The 23,053-nt window shown below is 36.4% G+C and overlaps 1 protein-coding gene across 6 annotated transcripts in view; it reads right to left on the reverse strand.

The window, feature by feature from the left end:
- Positions 1 to 11,672: 11,672 nt before the first annotated feature.
- trps1 (transcriptional repressor GATA binding 1) overlaps positions 11,673 to 23,053 on the reverse strand; it is a 181,891-nt gene continuing 170,510 nt past the window's right edge. For all 6 annotated transcript variants that reach the window (XM_031904006.1, XM_002940009.5, XM_031904005.1 and 3 more), the window contains 2 exons: positions 18,369 to 18,491; positions 11,673 to 13,932 (listed from right to left, as the gene is read on the reverse strand). In XM_031904006.1, the coding sequence (XP_031759866.1) occupies positions 12,871 to 13,932; positions 18,369 to 18,491 (1,185 nt within the window). In that variant the 3' untranslated portion in view covers positions 11,673 to 12,870. The remainder of the gene's footprint in view (positions 13,933 to 18,368; positions 18,492 to 23,053) is intronic.

A 23,053-nucleotide genomic window follows, 5' to 3' on the forward strand; every position in this document is an offset into this window, starting at 1 on the left:
GCAGAAGTTCGCGAACGGGTTCGCGAACTTTTTTTGTGAGGTTCGCTACATCTCTAATCCATTTTGGATTTGGGAAATGTGTACTTTTCTAAATGGCTTTCTAAATACTTTTTTGTAGGATTACACAACATAAAATGTTGTGAGTGTGTTGATTTTATAGTCAAAGTGGTAGTTTTTTGTATGTGTGTTTATATTATGGGAAAAAAATATTTTTTAAAAGCCTATATCTTGTTACAAGTCAAACTACATAAAAATTCTAGTGTATTTTGTCCTGAAAAAAAAAAAAGAAATATCATTTTCCTTGGTAAATTAAAAGACCCCCAAGGAAAGACCCCAAAAGTGAAAGAGCCCAAAAAGTTCAAAAACGGTCTGGCAATAAAAGTTCCATAAGTGCCCAAATTGGCTAGCAGTGAAAGGGTTAATAGGGATAACTAGGAGTAATCAATGGCAATTAGGAATTTGTAAAAAAAAAATTACTCAAAAATCACAGACTGTAGTTCCCTTGAGGGCTTCAATACCAGGAAATTCCCTACCACTCTGTTGAACTGAAGAAGCCCTTGGATGGGTGGTGAAACGTTTTCAAGAAAACTCAAAGTCCAGTTGCTTTAGACTTAATTCTATTAAATACTGCATACATTTGGTTATACTTTGCTTGCAGACTAAAAGGGAAAAAATGATTTTGTCAGATATCAGTAGGGTTAGATGTCAATGGGCAATTTTGGACAACAGCAATTAAATCAGTAGCAACCAGCCGTTTTACTCATTCTGCTGCCGGCAGAATTCTAAAAGCAAATTTCTAATTTGTTACAGGTATGGGATCCCTTATCCGGAAACCCATTATCCAGAAAGCTCCAAATTATGGAAAGCCTAATCAAATAATTCAGAATTTTAAAACTGATTTCCTTTTTCTCTGTAATAATAAAACAGTACCTGTACTTGATCCCAACTAAGATATAATTACCCCTTATTGGGGGCAGAACAGCCCTATTGGGTTTATTTAATGGTTAAATGATTCCCTTTTCTCTGTAATAATAAAACAGTACCTGTACTTGATCCCAACTAAGATATAATTACCCCTTATTGGGGGCAGAACAGCCCTATTGGGTTTATTTCATGGTTAAATTATTCCCTTTTCTCTGTAATAAAAAAACAGTACCTGTACTTGATCCCAACTAAGATATAATTACCCCTTATTGGGGGCAGAACAGCCCTATTGGGTTTATTTAATGGTTAAATGATTCCCTTTTCTCTGTAATAATAAAACAGTACCTGTACTTGATCCCAACTAAGATATAATTACCCCTTATTGGGGGCAGAACAGCCCTATTGGGTTTATTTAATGGTTAAATGATTCCCTTTTCTCTGTAATAATAAAACAGTACCTGTACTTGATCCCAACTAAGATATAATTACCCCTTATTGGGGGCAGAACAGCCCTATTGGGTTTATTTAATGGTTAAATGATTCCCTTTTCTCTGTAATAATAAAACAGTACCTGTACTTGATTTTTTAGCAGACTTAAGGTATGGAAAACCAAATTACGGAAAGACCCCTTATCCGGAATACCCTTGGTTCCAAGCATTCTGGATAATGGGTCTTTGGTTTCTACCCTGATGCAAATTTTTATTGTATTGCTACTTGTATGTTTTGGAAAGGAATATGGAGAGGAAATGGATTTCTCTTTTTAAGAGAAATATTTTCAGACTATTTCTATTTGAAAATTGCCAGGACAGATACAAGGCAATGTCGCCTGGAACTGATTGTGCTATTGTCAGTTGTGATGAGAAAGCTGGAGAGAAGAACTTGGGTAAAGAACCTAGAGGTGTTGATATTAGATTTGTTTCTACTGTAGAATGTATATGGGCATTTTCAGGTTAGTCGGCCCATCTCAACATAAAACTAATTATCATCATTTTAAAGACCTGCCAGCTCAGTTTTCAATGAGGCTTTATTCCCCCTGCTCTTTAACCAGCTTTATATTGGTTTGCTATCAGTGTAATTTTATCAGAAGCACCAATGGAAAATAGAACAAGACTTGTAGAAGGGATAAACTTACTTTTCAAAGAAGGTTGCAAAATCGTTTCTGACATCTAAAATGATCCAGAATTGCACCTAATTTCAAATAGAATTTCTCTGCATACGGACTGGTCCCTATTTATTACTCTTCTCACTCGTTTAGTTTGGAGGAGAATAACTTAACTCTAGAAAAAAACTCTTATGATTTCTTCTTTGCAATAGGAATTAAGATTGAAGAACGCCCCGTATAAAAGCAAAATTTGTTAAGTAATGTTGAAATTAGGTATCTATTAAGAGATGAACTTTGAATTATTTTTATTTTGCTTTTCCACCTTAATATCTAAGAGGGTGTCAAGAGTTTTAGTTTCAGTCTGCACTTGTCTCGTGAAGAACCCTAGGCACATGCAGTGTCAGACTGGGCCTCCGGGGCCCCGCGAAAAAACCCAGTGGGCCCCGGCGGCCCTGACCCGAATCCCCCAGGGTGCTCCCACGATCTGTTGATCTTTCTCCACCGAGGTGCCGCAGGTAAGTTATATTTAGGGGCGCTCAGCAGAGTGGGTCAGAGGGTGTTGGGGGCTCTTGCGGGGGGGGGGGGGGAAGGTGGCAGGGCCATTGGGGGGTGCAAGGGCCCCTGAGGCAGAAGCCTCGGTGGGCCATGCACCCCCCAGTCTGACCCTAGGTACATGTCAGAAAAATGCTAATGCTACACACTAACTAACACATCAAGACCATTAAGAGCAGTACGAGAACGCTACTGTTCTATGGATTCTTCAATTACAATTCCCATTATTTGCAAACTATTGATGGCAGGACATTAACTTTCGTATTTATTGCTAGGATCTCATGTTTGAGAATAGTTTTATCAGTAACATATTAAACAACAGAATATTACTATTTTAGAAATTCAAAATAATGTATCAACATTAGGTGGCACTGTTCTGTAGCAGGCAAATAATGCTTCAGTCAATATTCAAGTAGGATTTGGCTGACAATTAGTAATATATAAATAAAAGAATATTTATGTAAAATAAAGGGAAATGATGAATGGTGAGGACTTTGTGGTTTCTACTAGTAAGGGGCAATTGAACAAGTATAGGACCTGTTATCCAGAAACCCGTTAACCCATCAAAAGAAATATATAATTTTACATTTGCCTTTCCATGGGGACTGTTGGATGATTTGTTGGCGCTAATAATATATACACATTTCCCGATAACCTGTAGAAATAAGTTGACTGAAGTGCCAAAGATAATGCACCAATAGTGATCATAGGCACTGTATAAATGACAGGAAACACAATCTGTATGAGAAAAAATTAAATTATTGTTAGAATATTTTTTTCTGGAAATGATAAAGAGAAAGCTTCAATGGTACATTTGGCTCACCGTGGTGCTACAGGACACATCCATTTTACATTGAGATAAATGGTGCTCCTCAGCAATTTGTAGTCATGGTGAGATACAGTTGCCCATTACACTCTGTCTTATCTGTACATTCTTTTTTGAAGTTCAAGATATTTACATATGGAGAAAAGTCAGATTTTTTTCTAGATAATTTGGAAATTTACAAGTGGGTTTTCATCAGAACTCATTTTTTTTTCATTATTATTCCCAGAAAATAGAAAATAATTCCCATAATTCTTGATTTATCAATCTTTAGTTAACTTTTTTTTGTAAAATAAAAATTTGACAGCTTTGATCTGTCGAGTACAATTAAGACCTTTGGAGGCTTAGAATAGTAGAGGAACAGCCTGTCCTTCAAGGGGAAGTTAATCCCATCATTGTTTTCAGTTTTACCCAGTTTCAAGTGAAACACATTATTGTTTTCTAAGAGTGCCAATGTTCCTAAAATGGCTGCTGGAGCACTTCCTGTTTTGGGAAAAATAAAGAGGATTCATGGAAACAAATGCCCATTTGAACTCTAATTTTTCGAGTTATAACAATGCTTTCAACTCAAAAACTCGAACATTTTTGTTCCATCGATTCAAGCATTATCGTGACATTTTATAAATACAGCAATGATCAAGTTTAATTCTAATTTATACCATGCCGAGTTTATACGACTTTCAAGGCCGGAAAAAAAGAAATTTCAGTAAATGTGCCCCTAAGGGGCTGATTTACTAACCCACGAATCCGACCCGAATTGGAAAAGTTCCGACTTGAAAACGAACATTTTGCGACTTTTTCGTATGTTTTGCGATTTTTTCGGCGTCTTTACGAATTTTTCGTTACCAATACGATTTTTGCGTAAAAACGCGAGTTTTTCGTAGCCTTTACGAAAGTTGCGTAAAATCTTGCGATTTTTCCGTAGCGTTAAAACTTACGCGAAAAGTTGCGCCTTTTTCGTAGCGTTAAAACTTAAAAGGTGCGAAGTTTCGCGTAAGTTTTAATGCTACGAAAAATCGCAAGATTTTACGCAACTTTCGTAATGGCTACGAAAAACTCGCGTTTTTACACAAAAATCGTATTGGTAACGAAAAAATCGCAAAAAATACGAAAAAATCGCAAAATACCGATCTTTACGAAAAAAACGCAATCGGACTCATTTCGACCCGTTCGTGGGTTAGTAAATCAGCCCCTTAGTGTAGATTACCTACCATATCACTCCATTTAATTTAATTATGTCATTTTCAAGCTATATGTAGAGATGCCACCTTCTTGATCCCTTCTAGGCACCCTCAGTGCAGGGAATTTATTGCCACTATGAAGGGGCAGCTTTTCATAGGATTTCCTACCTACCACTTTGCCTAGACCAAAGAAGCTCTACACCCAAAGACTTGCCATTTTGGAAGTAGGAGCCTTTATTACAAATAAAATAAGTTTTAACAGTGCACACAAAGTAAAGTTGAAATTAATTGGTGTTCTGCCTTTTAAATGGGTGTTAAGCGTGTGTTGGGTGTCTGTTTCCATGATTCTATCCATGGTTTGTGGAAAACTGTGAAAACCATGAAAAATATATGGTTATTTTCATTTTTTGTTTCGCATTTAATTTGTTTAATGCTCTTTCAATTTTGATCTTTTAATAAATAAATAGACCTTTGTGGTTTTAGTAAAAATGAATTTATCTGTGATTTCAAAACCTCTAAACCCACAAAAATCAGAATGTTGATAAATCTGCCCCTCAAGTACCAATAGAGAAGGCACTCCTATAATATTGCCCTTAGCTTGTGAAGAGAATAGACCTACCTGCCAGGATGAACATTTTCACCCAGGTGAAAAACAGTGAGAGACCTTAGGGTAGCTTCACTGTTTTTCACCTGGGGTATATTTATCATGCTGTGTAAAAAGTAGAGTAAAACATTACTGGTGATGTTGCTCATTGCAGCCAATCAGATGCTTTGCTTTGGTTTTAAAACTGTTAAAATCTAATTGCTGATTGGTTGCCCTGGGCAACATCCCCGGTAATGCTTCACTCCACTTTTTACACAGCATGATAGATATACCCCTAAGTGTCCGTGGGTGCAGGGGCGCCTATCCATGCGTGGTGCGACTGCGGGGAAGCGGTGCGTATGTGTGCCCCTTGCCATTCCCCCTCCCTCCCCCATCTGGGCCCCCAGCAGTTCCTACCTCCGGTGCTGGATAGAAGCGCCCGCCCCCTCTGTTTCCTCCATCTTCACATGTAGGAAGTGCAGCATGACATCACTTAATTTTAATGGTTATAAAATAAAATGGTTTCCGTTTGCATAAATATGGTTTCGATAAAGCAAGGATCCTTGTATAAACATCATAATAAAGCTGCAGCCGACCTCTACCCACAACCCATCGGTCTCACCTCTGTTTTATCGGCATAAGCCATACCAGAGAGGTGGGGGACATTACATGTGTTCATATTCCCCGCAGTCCTATCTGGAAGTATACAAGTGTCCTGTAGCATCTGGAGACCTCTCTGGGTGTTTATAGGGCTTGATAAATAACACTAAGGGGCAGATTTACTAATACACGAATCCGAATCCCAAATGGGAAAAAATCGGATTGGAAACTAACATTTTGCGAATTGTCGCGACTTTTTCATAGCCGTTACAACTTTTGGGAATTGCCACGACTTTTTCGTAGCTGTTACGACTTTCGCGAGTTGTCACGACTTTTTCGTATTGAGCACTTTCGTACTCCTCGACAGTACGATTTTTCCGCGGCGGAGACGTGATGGCGACGAAAAAGCCGCGACAATTTGCGAAAAAGTTGTGACAGCGACGGAAAAATCGCAAAATACTGATCATTACGAAAAAAAACGCATTCAGACGCTTTTGGTCCGTTCGTGGATTAGTACATCTGCCCCATAGCACAATTTACACCACTTTTTTTCGTTTTTGGGGTGTTAAATATTTTACACAGCTCAAGAAATGAGCCCCTATATCTTTAAAACATTTGCTCTTTATCCAGTAAAAGGAACAGTGTTGTTTTTTTGTTTTTGCAACCCCAAAACATACTAGAAGCAGCAATATAAATCACACCATCCAAATAACAAATTAAATTTTATAACTGGTGGTAAAACTTTATTATTCAAGTTTAGATGTAACAGACATCTTTACTGCCTGATATTTTTTTTATTTTTTTAACTTTAATGCAATAAAAATACACAGAGAACATGGTTGTGGGCAGAAATGAACATGCACAATGAACGAACAAAAACATATCCGGTGTTGTAAGACAGACATCCATATTTGTAAGCAATTCTCATCAGAACTAAACGGTTTCCTTTTGTGAGCAGAAAGAGTTTGTTTTTCCTCTAAAGAAAAAAAATATTTTTTTATTTTTTTTGGTTAATATTTTTACTTTTTTCCGCTGGTGTGTATTGCTTGGTACAAAACTGACATTTAAAACGGTATAATACAGTGGCATATTGAGATGTTCCACATACCCTATGCCATTTTCAAAATGCTTTTAAAGCACAACATAATTTCAGTGTCCATTTTTTCTTAGAGATCATTTTTAAGGTCAGGTCCAATGGGATTCAAACATAACCATATGTATGCTCAACACACATAGGCATCGTATAACAAGAGGGGCTCCATCTATTGGTCAAGTTTGTGAACTGGCTTTGTAAAAGTAAACTCAGCCAATGGTCAATTCTTCATTAGTGATGAGCGAATGTTTTCGCCAGGCATGGATTCGCAGAGAATTTCCGCATTTCGCCATTGGCAAATTGTTTCACAAAAACTTTCCTAAAAATCTGCCGCGCGTCAAAAAAAATTGCAGTTGCGTCAAATTAGGTGTGGTCAAAAAAGACCCGTTTGGCAAAAAAAGACACGGGCGACAAAAAAAATAAAAAGATGTGGGCAACAAAAAAAAAAAGATGTGGGCAACAAAAAAAATAAAAAGATGTGGGCAACAAAAAAAAAAAAGACACGGGCAACAAAAAAAAAAAGACACGGGCAACAAAAAAAAAAAGACACGGGCAACAAAAAAAAAAAGACACGGGCAACAAAAAAAATAAAAAGATGTGGGCAACAAAAAAAATAAAAAGATGTGGGCAACAAAAAAAAAAAAGACACGGGCAACAAAAAAAATAAAAAGATGTGGGCAACAAAAAAAAAAAGACACGGGCAACAAAAAAAAAAAAGATGTGGGCAACAAAAAAAAAAAGACACGGGCAGCAAAAAAAAAAAATGTGGGCAACAAAAAAAAACACGGGCAACAAAAATAAAATGTGGGCAACAAAAAAGTGTTTCACGGATTTATCGTCGGCTTGTGAAATTTCCTGTCATTCCGCAAACTATTCGCTGAAGCGAAACGGAACAGATTCGCTCATCACTATTCTTCATAATTAGTGATGGGCAAATAATTCGGCAGGCATAGATTTGATGTGCGTCAAAAATTTACGCATGCAATTTTTTTTTTTCCGCTGATCGAGATTTTCGCCGATTGAATTTTTCAGCGAAGTGAAACGGGACAGATTCGCTCATCACTATCCATAATGATTTTCTGTTATAAACTTTAGATTACCAAGAAAAAATGGACAGTTCCATACACCCGTTATTGTATCTAGGTATAAGATGTGCCAAAGGAAAAGGGTTCTTTTGTGGCTCATATACAGATGTCTTTTTTTTTTTTTAATTTGTTTTTTTGCAATTTTTTTTTTTTTTTTACTTTTTTTGTTTTATTTCATTTTTAACTTTCCTCTATACATGTAGCTTGTGTGAGGTCTTTAACTTTAAATTAAAAACTAAATTAAATCCAATAATCACAAATTCAATAAATGGTTTAACAGATATTAAGGTTTTGTTTTTTTTATAATCTAAACAAATTTCCACACTTAAAAACATGGCATTTCAATGTACACTAAAATATTGTCAATAATGCCTTTTTTAACATAAAAAATGCAATGTATCCTTAGCTTGAACTTGACTGTAGTAATATACAAAAAAATATAGAATAAATTTTTCTATCACTAAAAAAAAAAAAAAAAAAGCAAATATACCTGCTTGCAGGTAGCATATGAAATACAAGTTATTATATGAAAATGGTTTGTAATTTTTTTTTTTAATTATAGTAAATATGTAAATATGCTTAAATAATATGCTTTGTTTTTTTGTATTTCTATTGGGATTTTCTTTAGGGAATCACCAAATAGGTCATACCTTATTGTCAATCAGGTAACAGCTACTTTGAAAAATACATATCTGTGGTATAAAATGGAAAAAAAAAAAAGCAATGGAAGACATTAATGAATTATTGATCAAAAGCATCTTCACCTTATTGGCCGTAGAAAGAATGTAGTGCGTCGTTAGTTTGGCGAGATGCTCCTGTGCAGCCGAATGTATAAATATTGAAGCTATAACAGTAATGAATGGCATTTATTTATGTACCTTTATATATTGGGCTTGAGCAAAGCTTTCACTCAAACAATATAAAAAACATTTTCCTTTTTCTTTTTTTTTTTAGATGGGGGCACGAGGCAAGGGCTTTAGAATTGGAACTAGTAAATGAACTCCCTTTTTTTTTTATTGTATTGACCACAGCTTTGGGCAGCTAATTATTTTCAAAGTGTCTATGAGACACAAGTGAATATATAACATTATTATACACACAATATTCAAGTAGGTCTTATTTGAGTGCACTATCCTATATATTTCATTGGTACAGCCTTTGGGTGTTAATGGGTGCTGTTATTGTATTTGGACATGAAATAAAGGGCCACTGGTTGGGCAACATTAAAAGTGTTTCCAGGGAAGGACTGGGCCACGGGGATACTGGGAAAAAAGTTGGTGGGCCCTGGTGGCCCAGACCTGATCCCTGTTGCTGCTCCCTGGTCACCGGTGTCCTCCCCTGACGCGTTTCACTTACTCAAGTTCAGGGAAGGATGTTGGGTGGGTGGTGGGGGGCCCTGCTGGTGGTTAGGGGGGGTGCGGGGCCCCTGGGGTGGCAGCCCCGGTGGGCCCTGCACCCCCCCAGTCCGACCTCGAGTGTTTCTTGTCTTACTGTCACTATCTTTCCTTTTAACTATCCCCACTACAAAGACCACTCATAACACTGTCCACGACTCTCAAGGTAATGGTGAAGGATACAGTCTAGCTGTTCAGGCCAAAGAGTTGAGGTTTAGCAACAGAGAGGGAGCCAGCAATTTCTGTTTAAACAGACATAAGCAAATCAGGGTACAAGACTGGACAATTCCGACATTCATATATTCCTTTTTGAAAATGGAATTCAACGATTATGGCACTTTTTTGTGTGAATTTCTGAACCAATAAATGGCCTTTATCTTCTATTAAAAATATTAATTTATATTTCTCTATGTTATTTTTTTTTTAATCACATCTCAATATGTCATGTATGCTTTTAATGTTTAAGACCTTTAATTATTAACATGCAGATAAAAACAAACAATAAGCATTTTGCCCTCATTTTATAGAAAAAAAAAAAAAAAGAGCCTTCAAATGTATAATAGCTCTTAGGCCATTGGATTTTATTTACTGTAAAGTTTAAGCACTGATGAGGTTTTTTTAATCAATGCAATGCACCATTGGGATTACATAAATTAGTCGGGGGAAAGGCTATGCCAAATATGTAACCTACCCGCGCCCAACTTGAAAAAAATAAAAGAAATCAAAGGCTGACCAATGTAAAACGATGAGCGACGCTAAGAAACGATAAACATACTTGCTGCAATTCATACAGGGCATAAGAGAAACTCTGAAATGTTTCAGATGAAACATACACAAAGCAATAAAAAGGATATACAAGTTTCATTCTAAAGCATAACAATGTGAGTTAACACCTTAAGAATACAAAAGTACTTGGAATGAATAGTGCTACCCTTTTATCCTAGATAGGCAAAGTAATCCTTCTTATTTTTCCTACAATATGCAAAAAAACATTTGTTTCATGTAACAGATTAATGTTAACTCCCAAGTACAGAGATATGGCGCCCAAGGCGTTGTCATTTTCTCTGTTGGCATCTATGGAGTTATAGGACAAGGGGGGGGGAGTAAAACCAACTACTGCAATAGAAATAGTTGCTTCATTACCTTATTTGCTACATCTGCAAAATGTAAACAGTGAGGCTGAGCCAGACCGACTCTAATGCATGATGTAATATCTTTGTTGCATACGTACATAGTAGAAAATAATTATTTCATGTCAGGCACCATTATTTGAAATGTAATACATTAATAATTACTAGAAAAATAAGACTTTGTTCTCCCAACTTCGTTACTGAAAAAGGACAATCTGAAAGTGGATCGAGTAGCTTGTAACATCTATGTAGGGACCATCCAACTTATGGGCCACTATTTGTACTGCTGGACTACTACTCTAATACGGATTCATAGAGCCCCCCCTCCCAATTGGGTACCCATTATCTTTCTTATGCTTTAAAATAATAAGTTAATAGAAGTGCTCCTATCTAGTATGCTAAGCAAAAGTGTGGCTGAGCCAGATGATTATGTTGTTATAAATCAAGTATCCAACCATGTGTCCCTGAGAATTCATGCTAAGGAGAGTTTCCTGCCCCCCTTCTTTAACAAACTTAAGTCCTATAATAAAATAATTATAGTAAGGTACCACTCAACAAATGGATATGAGTGTGAAAAACTGTATATGTTGGGCAGGGTCGGACTGGGCTGCCCAGACACCGGGAAATACGTGGTGGGCCCCGGTGGCCCAGACTCAATCTCCACAGGGCACTATACTGAGCCGCCGGTCTCCCTCCCGCCTCCCCTGACCGTAAGTTTCATTTAGGCACGTTCGGGGGAGGGGGTCAGATGGGTGGGGTTGAAAGACTGGGGGCCATTGGGGGGTGCAGGGGTCACCGAGGCAGAAGCCCTGGTGGGCCCTGCACCCCCCAGTCCGACCCTGCTTTTGGGGATAGGACTTCAGTGTGAAATGTCAAAGGCAAAAATATTACTAAAAACACTGAAAATCTCAAGTATTTTGTCCAACAACAAACATTGTATGATGCAAGGGACAACACAAAAATAAATTTAAAAAAAATATTGAATTTAACTGCATAGTAAGCTCTATTTATTATTAAATCAATTATCAAATGTAATGGGTTCACCATTAAAAAACAAAAATGATTACCACCTGGTTGCCACTACCCACAATAAATGTTTTGCAGTAAAGCTGCTGAAGCTTTTTTCCTATTTTTTGGGGTTCACCATTAATCTTATAGAATGACCTATTCTCAGCAACTCTTCATTTAGTTTGATTTTTTTTTTATATAGTTTTTGAATTATTCTGCCTTCTTCTGAGTCTTTCCAGATTTCAGAATGGGTCCACTGACCCCCCAACAGCCAAAACAGGCCACAATTTCATTGTTATTGTAACTTTTTATTACTTATAATACTTAAGTATTTTTTAAGCATGAATTTCTCGAACAGGCAAAATTCAACATGGTATTATTTTGTGCTGAAGTTTAAAAAGTAAAATCTATATTTTAAAACAATATTATACAACTCTTGGAACACTCCTGGCATTTACTTCATGCTGGTTAATATTTTAGATAAAGCAAACTGCATAAAGCATTGCGTGTCTTGCTTATGAGTCAGTTGAACTTTTGCAATATCGTATTGAAGTAGGTAAGGTGACTTTCTAATTGAAAAAAAAAAATACCATAGAACTTCACCATAGAAATTCAAGGATATCTACTTGGTATTTCCATTTGGACAACTGGAAAATATTTAAACAAAAAACATTTTTGTCCATTTTTTATTTTGTTAAGGTAGGGGGGAAGGAAAAATGATGCGGAACAGTATAAGTAAATTATACTTCAATGAAAAAGTCTACTTTTTGAATGTGGAAATCCTGCTGTATAAAGTAACTGTATAATAATTCTAATACTTAACATTTTAGATATAAAACAAAACGTAGAAAAAATATGAATACAGCAAGACCTTCTTAGGTAATCGTGTACGGCTAACAAAATTTCAAATTATACTACAGGTTTTATGATAGTGGTGAAATGCTATTTTTATCTAGAAATATGCCCTTTGCAGGAACATTTATTCTGGATCTATTATCCAGAAACGGGTTATACCCAAGGATCCAAAATATGGGAATGCAGTTTTACATTGACTTCTAGTTAAACAAACAAGTCTTCATTTTGGCTGATTTGCTTTTTATGTTTAATAAGACAGTACCTTGTACCTGTTTAGATATGTTTTTTAGTAGCCTAAAGGCATGGTTCTCCAATTTTGAGAAGAATCCCTAATCCTAAAAATCATAGATCCAAGCACCCCATACCTGCACTGGAAATGCTGATACTTATGGCCGATACTTGATAAGCGGTAGTTACAAAGTACATGAACCTTTGAACATGCTTGAGGAAGTGCTTTACTGGCCCTCATTAGAAGTTACAAGCCACTGAATTACTATTCAGAAAACCCATTTCTACTAAATTGTGCTAAGTGCTAAAGTTTTACTCTTTAGTTTTTCCATTCTTTTCAGCTTGTGCAATGTTCCTATGTAGGCCTCTCTGAATATGAGTTGTGAAGTCATACTTGTCCGTGCAAAGATGTTGGCATATACTACATTGAAAAGGTCCATTTTCCCCATGGCAACTCATATGTAGAGCATACATAACTTCATCCAGAAAGACAATGCCGCAGTGCACACATTTTGTTGAAAGTTCATCTTGCGTACTTTTATCGGATTTCTCTATTTTAGTTACATTCAAAGGACCATCATCCTTTGCACTCAATGGCGACTTAGATTTTTCTTTAGAGGCCCCATTTGTTCCTGATCCAGGTCTGGAATGCTTCATTGCCAAATCTAGAGGAATGTCATTGTCTGACCCAACAGAGGAATATTGAGCAGGCAGATTAAAGGTGGGATAAGGCACATAATTTGGGCAGGGATTTGGCAGGCCAGGCACATGACTCAAGTAGTGCGGATTTCCAGGAACTGACAGCTTATATTTACTCCAGAATCTCAGCCAGTCAGCTTCGCTCTGGAAGTCATTGTGAACAAAAGGAAGTCCAAAGAGCGGGTACTGATATTTTTCTATTGGGCTTCCAGGTGGAGAGTAATTAGGATGCTTTATAGGTCTCATGTACTTTTCAATCGGACTTCCTCTCTCTGAGCTTCCTTTACCATCAGAAACAGATGAGCTATTTCCTGGTTCTCCACTGCTTTCCTGAGGGCTTTTTATCTGAATGTGCAAAGGTTGCATCCGTTTGTGGATATCCATGGTTTGGCTGACAATCATGGTCTGCTGAGCAGAATGGCTTTTAGTCAATGAAGCTTGGGACTCATATTTATTCATACTAAGCTGCTGATTTTCTCTTTGATGACCTTCCATTGAGTGGTCCTCTGACCTTCTTTCTAAAGGACTTCCATTAGCTTGTTCTTCACTACTCGGTCTTTGATGTTTATTTAACTGTTCAGGCTGCAGTGCTTCTGGGTTAAGGCGCTTTCTTGTTCGTCTCCTAATGATCTGTTCACCATTGTTCTGCTTAATTATATTTAACGGTCTGGGAGTCTGCAAGGGAGATAAAACAAAATTACATAAAAGTAATCCACATTTAATAGCAATGTTCAGTTTACAATAATAATAAAAAAAAAACTGGAATAAGAAACTGAATTAGTTTAAAAAAAAGAACAATTCAAAAGAAACAAAAGGACTGAATAATTATTTCCACTTGCAACACTTGTTAATATATAATCATGGCATGAACTGACTACATTGCTCATATTTAATGCATAATGTTTTGTTTATAAGATCTTTGAATGCATGGAAACTTTTATTGTTTCTGGACCAATTTATTTCCCATTAGTGGGTCCAACACACAAACCTTGGTGTAACACGGTCTGTTTCTCTTGTCATGTTTGTGTAGGCAAAATTATAAGGTTGGTCTTTTTTTTCTTAATCCCCTATTTTTTTACATATAATTGACAATAACATTATGAGAGGTGCCTTATAATGACCAACATTTGGCCCTAGAAAGAGACAACACACAGAGTCCTGGATTACAATAAAAACTATGAATTCTTTAATTTCATTATTTCCTAAGTCACAGATTTTCATTGCAATCTAGGGCACTTCAGGTCATATCTCATCTATGTCCAAATTCTTACCAAACACAACAAAAGAATGAAATGTAAAAAAGTGCACTGACAAATGACAATTATATAATTACTAGTGATGAGTAAAAATTGGTGAAACCTCGGAAAAATTTGCAAAATGGCGTAAAATTCACAAAACATGACTTTTTGTGATGCAACCATGACTTTTTGTGATGCAACTGTGTCCTTTTTTATGCAACCACAAATTTTTTGCAGTTAAATTTCAAAAAATTGGATGCTGGCGAAATTTCGCTGTGAATCCACGTTCATCACTAATCATACTATTAAAAATCCATAACCCTACACTTAAGGGCTTTTCTCTACTAACACCAGGGTACTCATGGTCCTTGTTAAGGTAGTGTTTTTCAAAAGAAATAGCTAGAAAATGTAAGCAAACCTACCACACTCCATGACAATATGACCACTAGAGGTCACTGATTAGCTGGAGTTTAGAAGATTTAAACTGTTGCTCATTTGAGGAAAATGATGGCTTTTCACATATACAAATAGAAATGGCTCCTTAGGTAAAATAACATAAGCCAATACGTAAATCAATAGCGCTTCCTTTAAACAGAGGCATATTGAAAGAAAATAATTAAAAGGGCATTATTAAGAAAATATGTTCAAGTAAACCATGGCAAAGCAATTAAGTGAGTAGGTGTAGTAATCTATATAGATCAGAAAGTAGCTATTCATGTAGGACTGATCTTCAGTTTAATTACGATTTACCTATAGATTTACATGACAAAATATCTTAAATATCTTATTAAATTAAATTCCACTGCAAAAAAATTATAATTTGATATTTAGCCACTGAAATGCTGCATCAAAATATACAAAATAAGTTTTCCCATAATAATGTAACAATATAGCTGAATTATAGTAAAACCCCCATTTTACATGTTTCAAAGGCCCAGAAGATAAATGATGTACAATTCAGAATAAGGTACACTTTACTGTGTTAGAGGTTTTCTGTGGGGTTTTTTTTTTGTGTAAGTCCACAAAGATTTGTAGGAAAAAAGTAAAAACCATGCAAATTGTGGTTTTCGTGTTCTTTTCGTTTTATTTCTGCATTTTTATTCATTTGTGCATTTTCAGTTCTGGTCTTTTGATAAATGACAAGACATTCGTGGTTTTAGCTGAAATGAGTTTATTTGTGGTTTAAAAAAAGTCTAAAAACCACTAAAATAAGAAAGTTGATAAAGGTGCCACTTACTATAGTTTATATAAAGAATCCAGTCGTTGGAATAAGGTTCCAATAAGTTGGAATAAGGCTAATGGTGGCCATACAGAGGCCATTAGACCGATTCAGCAGCTTATGGGCCACTGTATGGGCACTAACGATGGGCCTACTGACCGATATCTGGCCTAAAATCTGTCTGGTCTTAGTCGGGCAGGTTTGATTTTTTGTAGGATCGGCGACTGCATCGGCTCATTGCTGTGGTCCCCAAACCAACGGGTGCCTATAGACTTATATCCCCAAACCATAGGTGGGGATATCGGGAAAAGATCCGCTCCCTTGGCGACCTCGCTAAGCGAGCAGATCTTAGAGGTATGGCCACCATTAATGGCACAAGTTAATGCAGATAACAGATAAGCTCGGTAAAATGCAATGGGTTTAGAATCCTGCATAAAAACCTGTAAACTAAACCCATTGTACTGTACGAAGCTTATCTATTATCTGCTATACACCTGTGCCATTTAGTCCTATTTCAGCTTACATGGCTATTCCCAGAATTATACAGAAGCCTATTTATGTAAAACTATAGCAGAATTTCTGAACACTTGGGTTTTACCAGTGCGATCAATAGTACATTATAATAAGTTTGATGGTACTGTTCCTATGAGCAGTGCAGCATTAATGTTACACTATGGGACAGTATTGCAAGACCAGTGATTTGTGCATGGCCATAAGAGGTGCAAACTAACTGGAATTAACTAAAAGACTGACCCCCATATGTAATAAAAGATACTAGGTTTGCCCAGGAGGAGTAACCCTGGGCAAAACGTAAAATGCGGGAACTTAAACTCAAGGGTTGACTGAACATAAATGTATGGCTCATTTTGAAATTTGGATGATTCCTTTGATATATATTATTCAGGAGATAGGAATCTGAATTTTCTGTGACTGCAATTTTAGATAGAGAATCCTTACTTTTCCCAAATTTTAAGATCAAGGTTCTGTATTTAGAAAAAATACAGATGAATAAAAAGCCACAAATTAATTGTATTTATATGTATAATCTCTGTGCTCTATAAAAGCTAAATAACAGGAAAATAAATATATAATGATAATAAATAATGTGTATAGATATCAATACCAGATCCTAACAAATACCAAACCCAAATATCAAGATTCAATATTTGCAAATATATCAAATACAGATCCCCAAAAAAATACTAAATGCATTTTTTAATTCTAAAGAATCTAGTGTTTGGTAAACAAAAAATTAAGCAACTCTGAATATGACAAACTAACTTGAAAAATTGCACAAAATGCATCACAGGGGCTTTACATGGGCTGTCACATGGTGCACGGAGACCTAGTAAGGAGAAGTCACATTGTACAATGTTCCGAAGCAAATATTAGTCATGATACCAGTCATTAACACTGGCAAAATCCAGCCAGTTCCCAAGCTAGGAAGGTACACATCCGACTTATTCACTTGAAAATATATAATGCACAAAATTCTACTTATTCCAGTGTTAAAAATAGATCAGCTATTCTGAATTTAGGCTTCCTCTCTAAAAAATACGGAATATGCTTAAAAAAAATAGGTTGTCTAGTCTCATACATAAAGTAAAATAAAAATAAGCATTTGGAGAGAAGACCAACATTAAAGTGACATTTTTAGATATTAACAGACAGGTTTCAGGATGGATTGACAAGCATACTCTGCCTAATTCCTCATCTTAAACCTAGAGAGCAACACAAGCATGAAAAAAACGTTGCCGGAGGTTCCAATGAGCTATAATTGGCTATTTGATATCCCCTATGCTGACTGGAAGCCTACAGAAGGCTCTGTTTGGCAATTACACTGGGTTTTTAAGCAATCAAAGCAACATGTTGCTCACGAGCCACTGGTTGGGGATCACTGTCTTAAACTAAACCCCCTCATTCCCCATAACCTCCAATTAGTTAGACCCCATAGTGCTACATACAGCTCTCCCTTAGGAGTGACATTAGACTTGGAGGGTGGAGCAAAGACCCAATTGACTGGGAAACTGTTTACATCAGTTCTACAGCCAATCAGCTTTTGCCCTGCCCTCAAGGCCAACTTCACTCCTGAGAAAGATCCGTGGTCTGTCCCATAACTAAAATAGGGGCTGAGGGAAGGCAGGGCAACAGTTTTAGATGGTGTGTTTTGAAAATATAGCCATAAACACTACAATTAATCAGAAAACATGTGGATTCTAAATTAAAATTGCATCAGTCATTCTCTGTGGGGTCATTACGGGTGTACTTTTTACCGATCTCTTCCAGGAACATAGGAGTGCTTTATAGCAAGACACACTTGTTAATATGATTATATGGCCCAGATATTTTTGCTTTTTATAAAGGTTCCAGGAACATAGGAGTGCTTTATAGCAAGACACACTTGTCAATATGATTCTATGGCCCAGATATGTTTGCTTTTTATAAAGGTTCCAGGAACATAGGAGTGCTTTATACTAAGACACACTTGTTAATATGATTCTATGGCCCAGATATGTTTGCTTTTTATAAAGTTTAATATTAGTAAAAATAAAATTCCACTGAACTAGTGCAGGTTGTAAAGTAAAAGTAAAACAAAACCTGTCGGTGTTCTTATTGAATTAACATTTAGTGAACAAAAAGAGCAAAATTCTTACTGAGTGAAGTTTCTGGTAAAGGCCACACGCGTTGCAGACATAGCCACCATTGGCATTTTTTCTCCAAAGAGACGTCTTTGTGGTCAGACAGTTGGCACAGAAAACACCGGATCCTCTACGCCTCTAAAATAAAGCAAAAGAAAAATATCTATTTAATGTTTGCACTTTTTTTTTTGCCCAATATCTGTTCAGTCTGTTCAGAAATAAAAGCTGTGCAGCCCTGAGCTTTCAGTCTATCAATACAACTTGCTCAATGAAACCAAATGAATTTGCCTTAGTTGTAATTTATTTTTAATTACTTAAAAAATGTAGAAATACAGTCTTTTTGGCTTCTGTATAAATAGAACAGAAGCAATCTATGTTAAAGGCATACTATAATCAACTATTAAATAGGTTTATGCGCTCCTTATTCTTTGTTTTATTTCATTTCATTTGAAGCCTGTAACTGTGGCCTGTACGTCAGAATTCTCGGCTGTAGACTGTCTCTGCAGTTAGTACAGGTATGGGATCTGCTATCCAGAATGCTCGGGACCTGGGGTCTTCCGGATAAGGGATCTTTCCATAGTTTGGATCTCCATGCTTTAAGTTTACTAAAAAATCATTTAACCATTAAATAAACCCAATAGGGCTGTTCTGCCCCCAATAAGGGGTAATTATATCTTAGTTGGGATCAAGTACAGGTACTGTTTTATTATTACAGAGAAAAGGGAATCATTTAACCATGAAATAAACCCAATAGGGCTGTTCTGCCCCCAATAAGGGGTAATTATATCTTAGTTGGGATCAAGTACAGGTACTGTTTTATTATTACAGAGAAAAGGGAATCATTTAACCATGAAATAAACCCAATAGGGCTGTTCTGTCCCCAATAAGGGGTAATTATATCTTAGTTGGGATCAAGTACAGGTACTGTTTTATTATTACAGAGAAAAGGGAATCATTTAACCATTAAATAAACCCAATAGGGCTGTTCTGCCCCCAATAAGGGGTAATTATATCTTAGTTGGGATCAAGTACAGGTACTGTTTTATTATTACAGAGAAAAGGGAATCATTTAACCATTAAATAAACCCAATAGGGCTGTTCTGCCCCCAATAAGGGGTAATTATATCTTAGTTGGGATCAAGTACAGGTACTGTTTTATTATTACAGAGAAAAGGGAATCATTTAACCATTAAATAAACCCAATAGGGCTGTTCTGCCCCCAATAAGGGGTAATTATATCTTAGTTGGGATCAAGTACAGGTACTGTTTTATTATTACAGAGAAAAGGGAATCATTTAACCATTAAATAAACCCAATAGGGCTGTTCTGCCCCCAATAAGGGGTAATTATATCTTAGTTGGGATCAAGTACAGGTACTGTTTTATTATTACAGAGAAAAGGGAATCATTTAACCATTAAATAAACCCAATAGGGCTGTTCTGCCCCAATAAGGGGTAATTATATCTTAGTTGGGATCAAGTACAGGTACTGTTTTATTATTACAGAGAAAAGGGAATCATTTAACCATGAAATAAACCCAATAGGGCTGTTCTACCCCCAATAAGGGGTAATTATATCTTAGTTGGGATCAAGTACAAGGTACTGTTTTAATGCTACAGAGAAAAAGGATATTATTTCTAAAAATTAGAATCATTTGTTTAAAATGGAGTCTATGGGAGATGGGCTTTCTGTAATTCAGAACTTTCTGGATAACGGGTTTCCGGATAAGGGGTCCCATACCTGTATCTCGAAAATGGTTTGCAAAATGTTTTACCAACAGAAAGGCAAAAATGTATTTGTATGATGAAGTACACATAAAGGGAAACTTCTATTGTGACATTATTAATAGAGTAATGCCTATTTATTTGCTATTTGAAAACATTAGTTCATCTCCACCTCAAAGGGCCACAGTCCCTTCATTTTTATTTTGTCTTTGCATATGTCAAAATGTCAAATGAAAATGTTAAAAGGCGGGAGTATAATTGCTTTCCTTCCCCCTCCTCTGCTTCTATGTCACTGATACCTTGTGGTTTTAGCTCCGCTAAAGATGTCATTTTCTAAGACTGTATAGTCATATAACAAACACAGAGGGAGGTGATATTGTGTGGTCAGTCAAAAAGCAGAATAGGGAGGTTTCGTAGTCCCATTATTGGCAGCAAAACCACAGCAGCCCTTGTAATAAGGAAAACGTTTTATCGAAAATGTTTTATTGACTGATAGATATTTAAAGGCTTATAGAAGCAATATAATCTCTAAAACTCTATCTCTATAAACAAACTGGCCTTGTATGGCTGGGGACCAAAGAAAATGCTAAACCCATATGACGATCCCCCGCAATGGCCCCAATACTGGTTGGTTGGATATTCTACCCAATAAGAGTCTTACAAATGCAGTTTAGTTCTTCACTTCTGTTTATAGGGTTTTTTTTTGGCAATCTAGAGTCCAAACAAATTTCAACAAAAAGGGACGTATCGTGAGTTAAAGAGCGACCTTACAAAATTGAGCTAAAAGTCATCTAAACGACTTTATTATACAGAAAATTACCAGCATTATAGGTTGAAAAATTCAGGGTTTATTCCAACTGAACCAATTTATTTAACTTAAGTCCATGCTGCAGTAAATCCGACAGCTGCCAGAGGAATACAATGCCTATAATTGTGCTCCGATACATTTCAAATGAAAAAAAAAAAGAAAGAAGCTTTCCACAGACATCATTTTGGCCTCATGACTAGAGCAGTTTCTTGGCATTCGATGGGCATTTGATTTAAGTGTTTCGCAATGTATTACTGAGGGAAAGAAGAGAAAGTCCTGTCACATGGCCAGTTTTCTAGAAGATATTTTTCCACCCATATATAAGGGTTCTCAAAGGTCCTCCTTAGCCAAAATAAGTATTAGCTAGCGATTGGCCATCGTGAATGTATCTAAATACCAATTGGTAATCTTAAATGTATTAAGGTATTAAAGGAAATGATAAAATGCACTCCAATAATGTTTAGGCTTTGATTAGGGGAAAAGTCAGACACCTGAGCTACCTAAAAATATGGGCAGAAAAAGATATACCTTTATTGGCTAACTAAGATAATCACCTTGAAAAAGGAACTACTGTAAAATGTTCTGAAAGCTTGCTATGATTATCTTAGTTAGCCAATAAAGGTATCACCTTTATACCACTTTTGTTATTTTTTTTTTAATTCAAAAGGATTACCCTGTAAACCTGATGCCCCTGCAAACTGTGATAGTCAGTTCTTCTGATTAAACATTGGATTTACTTTAGAGGACCAATTTTCATTGGAATTTCATCCCATTGGTTCCCCTTGCCTCCAGGATTTGGCACAGTATAGGACTTCTTTCTTTATGCACAGTTACATCTTTTGTAATATTAAATACAAAAAGTTTTTTTCCTTGAGTTTGTGGGTGTTGGTTGGTTTTTTGGGTGCTGTGACACTAGTCTAACCTGGGTGCAAGGTGTGTGAGACTCAGTAAGTGACCCTTCTAGGCAGCCTAAAGTCACGTGCGTCTGGAAGTTGCCTAATGGTGACAGAGAGAATAGTGGTACCATTGCTTCTTCTCTACTTAATTGTTGTAGGCTATTGTTCAGCTTTCATTGGAAGAACAGAAAAATGACAAGTTTTATGTTCTATTATACAAATCTGTGCATCAAGGTAAGATTTTGTACAGGGCTGAGGGCTTTAATATTGCACAAGAAAAATCACTTAATAAAGAGTGGCACTGAATGAAGAGTCAGCACAAGGCTGTCAGGCTGATGAACGTCCCACCGCTGCAATGTGTAATAGAAAACAAAGTTTCTCCTGCAGTATCTGGAGAAACATTCATGATTAGCAATGACGCATTAATGCTCGGTGACAATGTCTCTGCTAATGCCTAAGGAACAGATCGAACTAATGTATGCTTGTAGGTTGGAATCTGTAAAACGGTAACTAAAATGGAAATATATGGGAGTAAAGGAATGTATTTTGCAAACGTTGCACAATATCCAGCCTTGAGCACTGGAACCCTTTGTTGAGGTATTTCTTACGGGGCTTTTGTATAAGAATAGAAAGGTCTGATATACGAGGCCTGGAAATTCCATACTGGGGAAAAACTACACACAGATGCCATTATTGATGCATCTGGCACACATGCTGCTCACAACACACTGTTTATTCTAATGGGAATGGCACCTACGTTTATTTTTTTAATTGTAAAAAGAATAAACTTGATAATTGAATTATCAGTATAACATGGGGCCAGTAAACGCACGTTTATCAGTCCATTGCTTTGTGTTCTTGTAGAAGCTTTGGCCAGATCAGAAGCCCTTGTACATGAACCTTACTAACCTCGAAGTGTTGTCACAATGCCTGTGCTGTTTTTGCGATTTAAATGACAGATTAAGCTTGAAGGCTATTGGTTTGGCATCCCTAATATAGATTCTAACAAATAATAATCTGAAGAGCTACATTGACTTTGTTTATGACATATTGGTGCATTTGTGGTTGGTGCATCCAATTCAAAGGTTGGGATCTGGGGTTTGCAGGATAAGGGATCTTTCCACAATTTGGATCTCCATGCCTTAAGTCTGCTAAAAAATCATTTAAATATTGAATAAACCCAATAGGATTGTTTTGCCTCCAATAAGGATTAATTATATCTTAGTTGGGATCAAGTACAGGTACTGTTTTATTATTACAGAGAAAAGGGAA

This window comes from Xenopus tropicalis, chromosome 6, assembly GCF_000004195.4.
Source record: "Xenopus tropicalis strain Nigerian chromosome 6, UCB_Xtro_10.0, whole genome shotgun sequence".
Classification (NCBI taxonomy): Eukaryota; Metazoa; Chordata; class Amphibia; order Anura; family Pipidae; genus Xenopus; species Xenopus tropicalis.